The 15,270-nt window shown below is 37.2% G+C and overlaps 1 protein-coding gene across 1 annotated transcript in view; it reads right to left on the bottom strand.

The window, feature by feature from the left end:
• LOC114360594 (transducin beta-like protein 2) overlaps positions 1–15,270 on the bottom strand; it is a 95,995-nt gene that overhangs the window by 11,388 nt on the left and 69,337 nt on the right. The window contains exons 4-10 of the mRNA XM_028315338.1: positions 8,426–8,813; positions 1,970–2,113; positions 1,605–1,748; positions 1,422–1,511; positions 1,238–1,369; positions 873–1,016; positions 143–286 (exon numbers count right to left, since the gene is read on the bottom strand). Coding sequence (XP_028171139.1) covers positions 143–286; positions 873–1,016; positions 1,238–1,369; positions 1,422–1,511; positions 1,605–1,748; positions 1,970–2,113; positions 8,426–8,813 — 1,186 coding nt within the window. The remainder of the gene's footprint in view (positions 1–142; positions 287–872; positions 1,017–1,237; positions 1,370–1,421; positions 1,512–1,604; positions 1,749–1,969; positions 2,114–8,425; positions 8,814–15,270) is intronic.

Genomic DNA, 15,270 nt, shown 5'->3' with positions numbered 1-15,270 from the left:
GTATGTGTCGTAAAACTCAATAGAAGAGTCGACAGACACCGCCAACACTTCTGCGTTGGGAGACAGCGCGATTCTCAAGGTTGGCAGTCTCTAGGACCAAATCTACCAATAATACTTGTAAGAACTGCATGTTTTTTTTTACCTGAATAAACGTTATCGACAGTATCGTACAGCTTCCCAGTGTATGTGTCGTAGAACTCGATGGATGAGTCGACGGACACCGCCAACACTTCTGCGTTGGGAGACAGCGCGATCTTCGGAGGGTTGGCAGTCTTCACGAACGATTCTACAAATATTAGTTAAAGGAATAACGTGTTTTTTTTACCTGAGTAAATGTTATCGACAGTATCGTACAGCTTCCCAGTGTACGTGTCGTAGAACTTAATAGAAGAGTCGACAGACACTGCCAACACTTCTGCGCTGAGAGACAGCGCGATCTTCGGAGGGTTTGCTGTCTCTAGGACCAAATCTACTAATAATACTTGTAAGAACAGCAGGTTTTTTTTTACCTGAATAAACGTTATAGACTGTATCGTACAGCTTCCCAGTGTATGTGTCGTAGAACTCGATGGATGAGTCGACAGACACTGCCAACACTTCTGCGTTGGGAGACAGCGCGATTCTCAAGGTTGGCAGTCTCTAGGACCAAATCTACTAATAATACTTGTAAGAACTGCGTGTTTTTTTTTACCTGAATAAACGTTATCGACAGTATCGTACAGCTTTCCAGTATACGTGTCGTAGAACTCGATGGATGAGTCGACAGACATCGCCAACCCTTCTTCGTTGGGAGACCGCGCGATACTCGAGGTTTGCTGTCTCTAGGACCAAATCTACTAATAATACTTGTAAGAACTGCACGTTTTTCTTACCTGAATAAACGTTATCGACAGTATCGTACAGCTTCCCAGTGTATGTGTCGTAGAACTCGATGGATGAGTCGACGGACACCGCCAACACTTCTGCGTTGTGAGACAGCGCGATCTTCGGAGGGTTGGCAGTCTTCACGAACGATTCTACAAATATTAGTTAAAGGAATAACGTGTTTTTTTTACCTGAATAAATGTTATCGACAGTATCGTACAGCTTCCCAGTGTATGTGTCGTAGAACTCGATGGATGAGTCGACGGCCACCGCCAACAATTCTGCATTGGGAGACAGCGCGATTCTCAAGGTTGGCAGTCTCTAGGACCAAATCTATTAATAATACTTGTAAGAACTGCATGTTTTTTTTTACCTGAATAAACGTTATTGACAGTATCGTACAGCTTTCCAGTATACGTGTCGTAGAACTCGATGGATGAGTCGACGGCCACCGCCAACAATTCTGCATTGGGAGACAGCACGATCTTCGGAGGGTTTGCTGTCTCTAGGACCAAATCTACTAATAATCCTTGTAAGAACTGCATGTTTTTTTTTACCTGAATAAACGTTATCGACAGTATCGTACAGCTTCCCAGTGTATGTGTCGTAGAACTCGATGGATGAGTCGACGGACACCGCCAACACTTCTGCGTTGGGAGACAGCGCGATTCTCAAGGTTGGCAGTCTCTGGGACCAAATCTACTAATAATACTTGTAAGAACTGCATGTTTTTTTTTTACCTGAATAAACGTTATCGACAGTGTCGTACAGCTTCCCAGTGTACGTGTCGTAGAACTCGATGGATGAGTCGACAGACACTGCCAACACTTCTGCGTTGGGAGACAGCGCGATATTCGGAGGGTTGGCATTCTTCACGAACGATTCTACAAATCTTAGTTAAAGGAATAACGTGTTTTTTTTACCTGAATAAACGTTATCGACAGTATCGTACAGCTTCCCAGTGTACGTGTCGTCGAACTCGACGGATGAGTCGACGGACACTGCCAATACTTCAGCGTTGGGAGACAGCGCGATTCTCAAGGTTGGCAGTCTCTAGGACCAAATCTACTAATAATCCTTGTAAGAACTGCATGTTTTTTTTTACCTGAATAAACGTTATCGACAGTATCGTACAGCTTCCCAGTGTACGTGTCGTAGAACTCGATGGATGAGTCGACGGACACCGCCAACAATTCTGCATTGGGAGACAGCACGATCTTCGGAGGGTTGGCAGTCTCTAGGACCAAATCTACTAATAATACTTGTAAGAACTGCATGTTTTTTTTTTACCTGAATAAACGTTATCGACAGTATCGTACAGCTTCCCAGTGTACGTGTCGTAGAACTCGATGGATGAGTCGACAGACACCAAGCAAGAACGTCATTCATTCACAAAATCATTTACTACTACTAGTGAGCGTAAATATCATTGCATTATTTGTAATGATGGTCATAACATCTATGACTGTTCAGTATTCAAATCGAAAAACATACAGGAGCGTTTAGATGATGTAAATAAATACAGTTTATGCATGAACTGCCTTCGCCATGGGCATGCCGAGAAGGATTGTCGTCTAGGGCCCTGTAGAATTTGCAAGAAACGTCACAATACTTTGCTTCATGACCCAAGCGATAATACAAGCAATTTATACCAATCCGAGGCTGTTGTTAATTTATCTGAGCATTTAAGCACTCAAGTCATTTTGTCCACAGCCCTAATCAAAGTATACAATACAAATACAGGCTCGTTCCAGCAGGTTAGAGCGCTTCTAGACTGTGGTAGCCAATCGTCGTTCATCACAACGTCACTAAAGAGCAAATTAGGTCTTCATTCCACGCCTATAGACGCACTCAAAATCATTGGTATTGGCAACAATCATTCTAACAATGTCGTAGAAAGCTGCACTGTTAAAATACAGTCTTTATGCAGCCCATTCAATACAAATTTGTCTTGTCTCGTACTAGACGAGCTAACAAGCGAGCTGCCTAAGGCTCCTATAAACAAACATATGCTAAAAATTCCGAAACATATACAGCTGGCAGATCCTACCTTTGACCGACCTGCTCCCATCGACATGCTGATTGGAGCCGACTTATTTTGGGATTTATTAGGGAACGAAGAATCGTCTCTATGTCCTTCAGGACCTAAACTACGAAGCTCAAAATTAGGTTGGTTGATATCGGGCCCAGTAAATTCAAAATGNTCGTAAAACTAGTTTCGGTCGGACACTAAATCATAATAATCTTCGTGACAAAATAAATCGTCAAACAACTTTGATCTGGATAATTTTGAACTTTACTGACAAACAGTTAAAGATTATTTTCTCTAACTCGAGATTATTCTGTAACATAGTTTCAAAAGGTAATATGTGCTCGCGATTCGTTGAAGGAATCAATTTGAAAACTGACGAACCTTTTCATTCCGTGACTGTACATTAGTAATCTGTGGTTATACATTAACAGCTATAACTGCTCTGTGACACCAAAAGAAAATTGAAATACTTATCAATAAAATTATTGAATAATTAAGAATGTTTAAATAAATGTTGATTTTAATCAACATGACTCATCGTAAGGTATTTGTTACGGATTGAATAGGTATAATTAATTACTTAACATCTGTATCCAATATTTAATTAACAAAATTAACCACACTTTCTTAAAAAAAAAACTAGGTAAGGTAAGTACCTAAAAAAGTGAAACATTTAAAATGAAGCTTTTTTATTTACTGTAGTACCCACTCGTAAATTGACTTAATTGGTTCAATTTTCAATCCAATCTACGGGAAAATCAAAATCAGAGTACTGACCTACGCTACATGTAAGTAAATTGACTAAGTAGTGAAAACTACCCTTTTAGTACATCACATTATAAATTGTTATAAAATAGTAACTTATTAGAACTACATAAGGTTCCACAGTGCTAAACTTATAGATCGTATTAATATTATTTTCCGTGAAAATACACCTGCCGTGCAAACTACACGTGTACTATTGTACTGATGAAATCATGTTATAAAGTAGGTTAAAGTATATTTCTCTTTATTGCTATCAGTATTCAAGACAATAACCTTTTTTCAAACGCACAGGTATTGTTCATTAATATAGGTAAGTCATTTCACGGTTAAGTTGAACAAACGTTTTTTAGTTCAAGTAAACAATGAATCCCATTTGTTTCATTCGCATTGTAATTTTAATTTATCCAATTATTTAGAACAGTCGGAAAAGTAAATAGTTGGGTAAAATTAATATAAAGTTATGTATTTGGAATAGAGAAGATTTAACAACAACTATGTATAGCCTAATCCGTCAGTTCAAATGAAAACCTAGATCATTAGACCGCCTACACAGGATTTTATATGTAGGCTATTTTGTGAAGGCTTTTGCCTTCAAGGTAGAGCTACAGTCCTATCAACTTAAGCTGAGAATTGCATTTGTGTGAGTGATCGCCAAAAGTACCGTTAGTAAAACACATACAAATAAAATTAATGTTTTATTAAAAGGAAGTCTATAAAACACTTGCTACCAATGAGGATCATTTCGATTTTTAGCTGTGAATGCAGATTTATAGGGCTAAGAAATCCTTAATACACAGTGCAAAAATTTTTGTTCTACGACAAAAATTGACGAAGTTATGGCCAAATTACTAAAAAAGTTCACTGACCGCCCGGCGCGGGGACGATGACGTCATTATATCCGATCCGAACGCTGCCGGCGTACTGCGTGGATAGAAAATATTTTTTTCTAGCCAAATTATCAGTTTTAGAGAAAAACTTGTAATGACATTTATTCATCAGAATAAAGTAAGCTATCGATAGGTAATTTTTAAAAATGGAAATTGTGAAAAATAACGCAAAAAATCCATACGCTCATACGATTCAATGGCACGCAGAGACGCGATTGGGGTCTCCGCGGTGGTATATTTGGCGATTTATTCAAATAAATTAGCATCATATTAAGTATTATTATGTTCAATACAAACAATCATTAAGTTACACTCACCCCAACCGCGTCTCCGCATTGCATCGAATCCTATGAAAATGTGGTTTTTGGACATAGCAATACTTATTTTTCACAATTTCTATTTTTAAAAATTACTGGTCGATAGGTTACTTTATTTTGAAGAATAAATGTTATGAAAAGTTTTTTTCTAAAACTGATAGTTTAGCCGGAAAAAAATATTTTCCATCCCATTAGTACGCCGGCTGCGCTCGATTCGGATATAATGACATCACGCGGCCTTGCGTACGTTGACTTTTAGCGGCAAAAACGGCCTATGTTTATTACTTAATATCTTCGTAAGTAATGGTCCGATTTGGATAATTCAAAAAGATATATCTTTCTTATGTCTTAAAGATTAACGTAGATACTAGTTTTATTGAATTTTCTACAACAGTACTGATCCTCATTGGGCCGATGTAACGACACTTGACACATCCTTTTAAATAAATAAATAAATAAAAACAGGTCCTCGCTCAGCATATGCCAAGGCACGAAGTACCTCGACGCTGATATTCTGCGAGCACCGTTTATAGAGGGCGTCCAGCCAGCCTTATAAAATACAACAAAAAGACAAACTTTATAAAATTACAAAATAAAAACAGACTAAAAACATCGTTCACACCTTTAAAATACGTATTCAATTTGCATAAAACTTCTTTCACTTGGCTGCTTAATGGATTTCGTACAGGAAATTCACTTACAGTAGGAGCCATTTCACTAATATTTGGAACACAATTACATAAAATTACACGTATCTGCTACCAGTACCGGGGGTGAAGTGCTGTGAAGTATGTGAGCGACAAGGAAGCGGTGCGTGGCGGACGCGCCGCGCTTCAGGCCGCTTGCTTATAATAAACCATGCGCGGGACGCGCCGCGCTTCAAGCCGATTGCCACTCTAAACTATCGGTGTGCACTCACACAAATGCAATTCTCAGCTTAAGTTGAGAGGACTGTAGCTAGAACCAAAATACTATAACAATTTCATTCAACACACGCTTAGTTATTTATTTTCGTTCTAAATAAGACTAGCTCAGCCCGCGGCATCGCCCTCATGCAATAAATAATCTAAGTCTTCAAAGATCTATCCAATGGTTAAAATATCTTCACATAAATTACATCATAAATCATTCCAAGTTTAAATGTGGAAATGTAACACAGTCACTTGCGCATGCGACTAAATAGCACTACCCTCGAAATGTTTTCTGTCAAGCTTTCCGTACAGTCAACAACAAAAGTTCAATTTTCTCCAAAACATCTGATTTTAATTAATTTTCGACTGCTGAAATTTTAGGCACATATAAATATGTTGCAAAATTGCAATAATACAATGATATAAGTTTTAAGCTTGATGTACTACCGTCCGTTTTCTTATTCATGACTATAATAATATGTAGGATGCGACTCGATCCGCCCGCCCACACTAGACATTTTCTTCAAAGTGCTTTTAAGCTATTTATTTCCTTTGTTAAAATAAAATCTCTTTTCATATCTATTTTCACCACCTTTGTCGTCTACGAACCTGCATAGAACCTTTGTATGACATTTATTCGAGTTTTAAATTACCTTTAAAACGCGTAAGTAAATTAAGTGGGTGTGTAAGGGTGTTTTTAATATCGTATTCCACGGATTACAATAAATACTTGTATGAAAAGAACGCTTGCGGGTGTCACGCGTGGGTGATGAAAAACACCCTGTAATTATCATAGAGTAGGTATGTTTATTGAATAATCGTTCCAAAAATAGATGACAGGAAAACATAATCGCCGCGACACGTAATAATCCGAGTCTATGTTTGATAAGGAAGGAAAAAGCATTGACTCCCACCCAATGATAAAAACAATTATCCTCTAATGATAATACATTTGCAGAGCGTTGTTTTGATCTCTGAACTTGTGTTGCCGGCCGCATGCGCGCGCGCGTGGGTAACAGGAAATCAACGTCTCTTGGACTCGGAATACGGGACTGACCCACCGTAATACGTCACTGTGATGTCATACAGTATTTTCCAGTTGTCTTAAACGATATTAAATTTTGAACAATAACAAACTGTAGTATAATACCATACTGGCGAACGATTTGTCGCAATAATATTATTTGAGACTCTGTTACGCCAAAGACTTAGTGCTCTTTACCCATTAATGCAAGCTTTGCATGGAGTATTATATCCAAATCCTACTCATTAAATAATTTTAAGTATTGTTGTAAGTGTATTGTCGATGATACTGAATAAACATTTTTTTCTTTCTTTCTTTCAAATATTTTTTAAGATTTGAGTGTACGTGGCGTGGAGTACCTACTCTAAAAGTCGATAGACGAAGTCTTTTTTTGTCAATACCATAATGAATGATTAAAAAAGATAGAAAGAACATTAATTTAAAGTGTATAGCGACCGTCGAGTGCAATTTCTTATTCTAATTTGTATAGGTCGACCTCAGGTCAGAACCCAAGGGAGAGTCGCGCATGGCCTTTATATGAGGTCGTAGGCGGGTTAAGACTTGTTTTCACATCAAATTGAGAAAACAAGTTCCAGAATATTCCATAAATTCCAGAATAAACCATGGAATCGTGGGTTAATAATTACGCATTAGACGTTTTAATCACGCAATCATTTTCATTTTGCGTGCATTTGTACGGTTTCGAATCGGAGCGAAAAGCGAAATTTCTTATGAAAGCGTCGCCGAAACCTTAGAGAAGTCGAAGGAACTTTTGTATTTACGTTTAACACAATTCTTGGGAAATACCTAAACAATAACGACGCGTAAGCGTATCGTAACATCTTGGGAAATATTGAAACATAAATAAATATATCACAAGTGAAGTGATTCCCCTTGTACTTTTTAATATGCGTTTAAGATCCGTATACAAGACAGCGCTTAAAACTCGACTGACTCAATCTGAGTCAAAATTTATATTCTGTCTTAAAATATTGAAAAAAACAAATCTATGTTTGAAATTGAATCTAATTTTGTGATATGCGCCTAATACTTCGTTTGGAGACGTGTGCGCAAGTCTTTCCTCCTTTTTGGACATCAAAACAAAAACACGAGAACACTGCTTTATTGGAGAACATCAACTAACTGTATGTGACATATTAATTGCTTGTTTTTCGTCACATTAATAAATTGCGTATTGGTTTTTATAGAGTTATCTGTAACTAGATTCTTAATTGCCTTGTAGCAGAAAACTTTCCGATTCGATTGGTTTGTATAATATATTTTTCTTACACCATTTGCGTCGTTCAACTTTGATGATAACAAAAGTATAATAATTCTCACTCGTTAATAAATAGTAGGAAACGGATAAAAAACAAGAAAATTATATTACATACCTACATATTTCAATTACTTTAAAAACATTCGATTCAATATTTCCTCATTTCCTATGGATTAGAGAACATTTGCTCAACTTAATTTAATCTTTCAACATGACTGTGAGCGTACCAGCGACATATTTCACTGGGCGATCCAAGCCGCATACAAATGCGTGTGTCGCATCGTTTAACTAATTTACGTCTACATTGAAACGTAACGTAAAGTGATAACATATTTGCGCGTCAAACAGAATAAGTACTCACTCTTTGTGTGATATAGCTTCCACGTGCCGTCCTTCGATATAGTGGCTATATGCGACGTGTCTACATCGAAGGCTACGTCGTAGATGCCCGAGCTGTGTCCAGTCAGCTCGAAGGCTTTGGTCACTTGTTTGAACTCTCCATTCTTTGAGAAAACCACCTCCATCACTTTAATATCTGGCGAAAATCCCGAGGCGACGACGAAGCGCCCACAAGGGGATATCTTCGCAGAGTTGGTGCTCATCAGATAGGTGTCTAATCGGTCCAGTTGCTGGCCCTTGAGGTCCCAGATGACCATGTCAGTCTTTGAGGAGCAGGACATCATGAACTTGCCGTTGCTGGATATACCGAAGCCGATGACATCATCTTCGTGCACCTGCGAAAGAATATTGATATGACAAACGAACTTAAGAGCACGATTACATAAACATATTTACTGCCTGAGGGTTTAGATCTGTCACACAAAAAAATATTGCTACAAATGGAGGCCATTTCCTTCATCATCATCATCATTTCAGCCACAAGACGTCCACTGCTGAAAATAGGTCTACCCCAATGATTTCCATATCGCGCGGTTGGTAGCGGCCTGCATCCAGCGTCTTCCTGCTACCTTTATGAGGTCGTCGGTCCACTTTTTGGGTGGACCAACATATCTCCTTGAAATGAAACATATTTGACATATTTCCTTCACCATAGTACTAAATATCTCTACATCAAATATTGTAAGAAAAGTCTTAGCGGTCTAGGCGTAAAATGTAACAAAACTACAGTTGAAGTTACTTAATCATTTATACTATACGTTCGTTAAAGAAGTACTTATCTACAATAATGTATGTTTGATACGTTACGCCATTCACTTTCCTCTGTCATTGAGAGAATTTGTAGAGCTAGGTTAAGGTTTAAGTCATTGATGATTAAAAAAATAGTCATTTTATCAGGTGATATCATTATTATGCGGATGTACGTAAGATAGGTATATACGGATGTATAGGTAACCTTGAGAGATAAAATGTTTCTCTATTTTATGGCTAAAACATTTTGAAGAAGTCTTTTGAGAATTCGCAGACAAAGATATCGCCTGTGGAGTTAACAAACACAAAGGCTTAATAGAAACAGCAGCTTCGTGTGTGAAAAATTCATAAGCAACGCCTCCTTCGACTGTTAAAGTGGACAAATTGGTAAATTTTATACTATTTTACAAAGTTAAGACTATTGACCCCAAAAGATAAGTGCGTGTGTAGATACGAGCACTAATCATTCTGCGTTATCTCCAAAACAAAACAGCGCTAACTACCCGAATCTTTATCTAAGTACGGTTCATATTTATCTGTAGGATAGTTTCCAGCCAGTATTGGACATAGATGTGCATCATATTTATCAAGAGGAAAACGACCGGCGAACCTTCCTGCAGCTAAAAATATTTTCGAGGTTGCGCGTACGACGATCCGAACGTGCACTTAAGTACAGTCGGAAACTGGCCGGTTATACATCAGCGTATTGTCGCCTTTAAAAAACTAGTAAACGAGCGTAGGGAAGTACAACTTGTGTTGACGTTTGTAAAACCTTTGCATAAAGAGCCATTGTTCCGGAGAAGGTCTCCGTAATCGTCTGCCCGTATTTACAAATACGCATGCAGTTTTTATGCATTTTTGTGAATTATCGCACCGGGTGTACTTGAGGCCGATTGAAAAGTCATGACCCGAATGGCGATCTTTTGAAATAAAATGCAGGTGCCCAGTAATATTCGCAAATTATTTTAAGCGGAAAGAACGACCTCAACTCGACCACTTTTTGAGTAAACAGTTGTGTAGAGTAGACAGTGTAGACACGTATTTGTTTACTTGAATATTTGTGTTGTTTCTTATCTATAAATGTGTCATTCAATTGACAAATCAAAAATACCTAAAGTTGAGGTATGTGTATCATCGTAGACGTCAGAACTGGTCTTGTTATTGTCATAAAAAAGCTGTTATACTTTTTTGCGGGTCGATTTATGCCCGATCGGTCTACTTAAAACTGGTATAAGGTTACGCATGTAACATGTGAAGCTTCGACATGTTTTTGCTCATTAAGTAAACGTACAATAGATAATGCTGTTTGTACATAAAACAAGTGCATATCAAGCAATTTTCTATAACGATGGGAATGTTGCGGTACAGAGACAGCCCTGAGAGTGGGTAGATAGATACAATAAGCGAAACCTCGCATCAAAGAACAATACAACCAATGAAGTCGGTTTAAAAACGCACGCTCAGACCAAAAAAAACGTCTCAGTAACTATACTGATATGCTTAGCGAAAAACAATAGTGTAATATAAAGTCGGCATCATAATAGGAGGTTCATTGCCAAAACTACAAGGTGAAGCTTCAAAAGGAGTTGTGAAATATACTATAATTTTAAAAACGCTTCGATGACATTGGGTGATGTGTTTGCACAAAAAAAAAACTAGAAATTGTTAATTTCCATGCAGAAGATTTATTCTTTAACACTATTTCCACTAGAAACTCCATTATTTAGTTCATTAATGTTTTCTATTAACATAATTGCATATCTAGTTCTTCTCATTATGATACCGATATTATTTTACGTCGTAGTTGTTACCCGACTAGGACATAAAGAAAATGGAAAGTTGAATTCCGATTGTTTATTATAAAGTAATTAATAAAGGCAATCAAAGTAACTAGTTAAAATGTAGCAATCATCGTATAATTATAATAGAGATATGATATCTATCTTGGCGGAAAATAATAAGAATGTGTGTATATGAAAATTAAATTACATTCCTACAATATGTTATTTTGCAGTGCCTATTTAATACTATGTAGTTCTATTAGTTGGTGCAAAGATGTCTTGAGGTGAGAAGAGGTCACAGCTCGATCTAGGGCGCTTGAATATTAACTCTACTACGTAAGTTCTGACATCCACATTCAGATTAGCTATTGACGTCATCGGCAAACATAATGCATCACCGATATATCACAACAAAGGCAGATCTTCGCGCCCTACGGAAGTAAATGCGATTAATACGTGATGTTCGCATTTAACATCGCAGCAAAACAATACCGTTGTTTCGTATATTTTGTAAATTTCCTAAGAAGATCAACGTAGTAAGTAATTATTATCATTGTTGTATAAGTGATATACGTGATTATGCGTTTTGTACCTAATGTATACTTACATTATAAGCGACCAACAATTAGATAATAGAGTTTACTGACTTCAGTAATTAACAGTAAAATTAACCATTGTGCTCTTATCGCGACTAGCATAAAGATCTAGTTAATCATATAGATTGTGGTCCACTTGCAATGTGGAACATAATAGGGCTGATAAAAATAACTATGATATAAACTAATTTGTAGTGTTGAGTTTTTTAAAGGAACTATTAGTATTTATTGCGTCATGGCACTAATTACTACTTTGCAGATTGTATCTATGAGTAGTTCGTGTGCTAAGGATGCTAGATAACATTTAATAATCTACGTATAATAATATTATGAATACTAAAATAACCCGTCTGTCTGCTAGTTTGTTCGTTACACGCTAAACCAATAGTTAATGTGACTTGATGGCGAAACGACGATGCTTTCCACCCAGGCGAAGCCGTAATTAGAAGCTAGTAGACTAAAAATAAGGACATCAATATATTTCATAACCCAGTACGCTCGTACTGGCTGCATCATGTCATAACACTTCCTTCTCTGAGACTAGTTTCAGCATAATCGTTCTAAACTTAAGTACAGAATCATGTAAAGTTGTAAAATGGTCAAACATACGCAACGCAGTTGAAATCAAGGCAATCCGCAAGATGGGCAAAGAACATTGTATGTCTGAGGCCTTGGATAAAACCTAGTATTGACACGTGAAGTCGTAACACAATATTTAATTTTGTTAAGGCATACAGGAAAACTAGATAATACTAGTTAATATACATACAGGATGTTATGGATTTAAATATGAATTGAGATCGCCGTCGTTTTCAAAATACGTCTAATACTGGACAAAAGCCTCCCCCAAAGATTTCCACAGTCACTGTCCTGCGCTTAGGGTTGCCAACTATACTGTTTTGAACAGTATTATACTGTTTTTCACTAAATTATACTTTTTACTGTTGAACAAAAATAAAGTATACAAAATACTGTTTTCAGCTAGCATCACTAGTATCCATAGATATTTTTAAAAGTAAATGCCCAACACCACATTTAAGTACGCGTTGTAGAGCTATACTGTTTGTTTTTTTTTTTAATACTGTCTGTTTTCCTTCTCCGACCTCTACTACTTTATATTTTGAAAGAAAAGTTGGCAACCCTACCTGCGCTATACCCGCATCCAGATGCCTCCCGCGACCTTCACCAGATCGTCGGTCCACTAAGTGGGAGGCCTGCCTACACTACGTCTTCCGAAATCAGAACTAGCTGATACTGAATTTAGTTTAATCTTATTTTGATTTTACTGGCAATACTAATTCTGTACTGCAGCGTAAGTTTAGTAGCATAATTATTGTAGCTAATCCAGGAGCAGAAGTGACTACTGATAGTTTTCGCGTGAATTACCAACAAACACACATCTCTATTCATAAACTCTCGCATGTATAACTTATATAGAGTTTTGAAAATAGTACCAGTAACAGTAGTTATTGTTCAGTTTCTTTAAAATCGGCGTGAAATTTTGCATGAAAGACCAACAAACATCCGTCTCGCCTCTTAAACTTTCGCATGCATAATACATATTAGTATAGTCTCAAAAATAGTACCTACCCAGTAGCACAGAATAAATGCTAGTATTTTGTTTAGTTAGATCTTGCGCCGGAGCGTGATTCAGAGATGCTCTCGGGGATTGCCTTCGACCGGCCTACACGGAGAGCCGAGGTTACTCATTGCCCGAGTTCCATGTGGGTGAATGCATACGTAAGTGATTTTTTTGGATCACTTCGAACCAAGTCTGACAGAAGAACTCAAGGTCTACTAGTTTGCATAATTGCTGCTAATAGTGGCTGATACACATACAATATGATAATGGCAGTTTATGCTCAATAACAATTATGGCTAGAAATAAAGACATTTTGAGGATTTGATTCGCATACTGCACACTGCACAATTTATTTCGCATACGAATCTAAATTGGTGCAAATCCGAAGTTGTACAGTCGCGGAATGAAAAGGTTCGTCACCTTAGTGTCGGTTTTCGCTTGCACTAGGTACTGTAAGAGTCAAACCTGCCAACATACCAGTGCAAGAAACAGTGCTGCTAACATTTAAATAAATGTGACGTTTGCTAACGAAGAAGGTTTTGCTTATTTTTCTGTCCCATCAGTGCAATGTTACAAAATGTATTTTTTTTTATTTAATAGAAATAATAATGGCAGGTTGAACCAACAAGAAGGTTTTAGTTTATCAATCATAACAAATTTCTTGACAAGATAAATGTCAAACAACTTTAATCTGAATAATTTTGAACTTTACTGACTAACAGTTAAAGATTATTTTGTCTATCTGGAGATTATTCTGTAACATAGTTTCAAAAGGTAATATGTGCTCGCGATTCGTTGAAGGAATCAATTTGAAAACTGACGAACCTTTTCATTCCGCGACTGTACTACGGAATTACTCCAATATAATCAAATAATTGTAATTTATTTATTTATCAGAGAAAACTCAAAGTTGAATCACATTCCTCATACATTAGTTTCGTTACTTTCTTAAATGTTGATTACTACAATTTGTTGTACGTACCTATATGAATTAAACATACGCGTACGTGAATTCTGTGCGTAAAACCAAACAAAATAAATCGTATACGCCAATTCAATGTAACGTCGATTAATATCATTGATACATTAATTATTCGAGTGCTTGTTATTATTTTAATCACCTCTGCGTGTTTTGAAGACGGTCAAATTGTTAATGTACGTTAGTTTGGCCCGTCCATTAATTTCCTAACGTAGTTTTTTTTGTTGATTGACAGAATAACACCCGTATTTTTTTTTCATACCTAGTTATGGCCACTTAAACGCATAAGTCTGAGGAAATTGTAATACGACTATTGTTATAGTCGTTACAAAACCACACACTAATTACGAATAACTTTGATTGCTTTGATAATGCTATCGTCTTGCGTAACAGATAGGTACCATGCTAATTGAAAGGAAAATCGTGAGATTTGGATCGATCGTGCCGCTGTTTCTTGTAGGTCATGGCGTTTGTTGCTAAACGAGCAAATTAATTTTGCCGGCAATAACTCTGCCGGGTTTGTCATTCGGCTCGCTGTACGCCGATAAATAATGACTAATACGCGTAATGTTACAGTTTCAGGGGCACACTGCAGTAATGGTGTCGCGTTACATGCTTTTGTTTGCTTGCCATTTTACGCATGAGTAATTCCTGCCGATGGCATAGCATGACTTTATGATACGCATATGATGACACATCGTACAAGGTTTATACTTTACTATACTCTCTTTGTGATTATAACAGGATGTCGTTGATCACCCAAAATGAAGACTTTGGACACCATCCAACGGTCATCAAATTAATAACGTGAAAAATTTAAATGCGTTTAACCCTGACTGCCGTTCAAATCTGAACTTTTTATCGAACAGTCGAAGTCATATTTTTCGACGTAATTCCAATAATGTCATTTGCGTTTTGGAAATCTGATATTTCTAGTAGAGTTCGATTCAGTTCGGTTTGCTGCACGTGCATGATGCTACAAAATGTAGGATAAGTAGGGGAGACCTAGGAGAGTTGTGACAGAGGTGAGTTGTGACAAGGGCGATTTCTCCTTACTTAATGTAGTTAGGAAGGTGGTAAAAACGCTTGTTTGTCGCTTTTAAG

This window comes from Ostrinia furnacalis, unplaced genomic scaffold (assembly GCF_004193835.3).
Source record: "Ostrinia furnacalis isolate ACB-3 unplaced genomic scaffold, ASM419383v2 OfSCF5095, whole genome shotgun sequence".
In the NCBI taxonomy this organism is placed as follows: Eukaryota; Metazoa; Arthropoda; class Insecta; order Lepidoptera; family Crambidae; genus Ostrinia; species Ostrinia furnacalis.
Note: the sequence above shows the minus strand (reverse complement) of the source record. Positions and strands in the feature narration are given on the sequence as shown.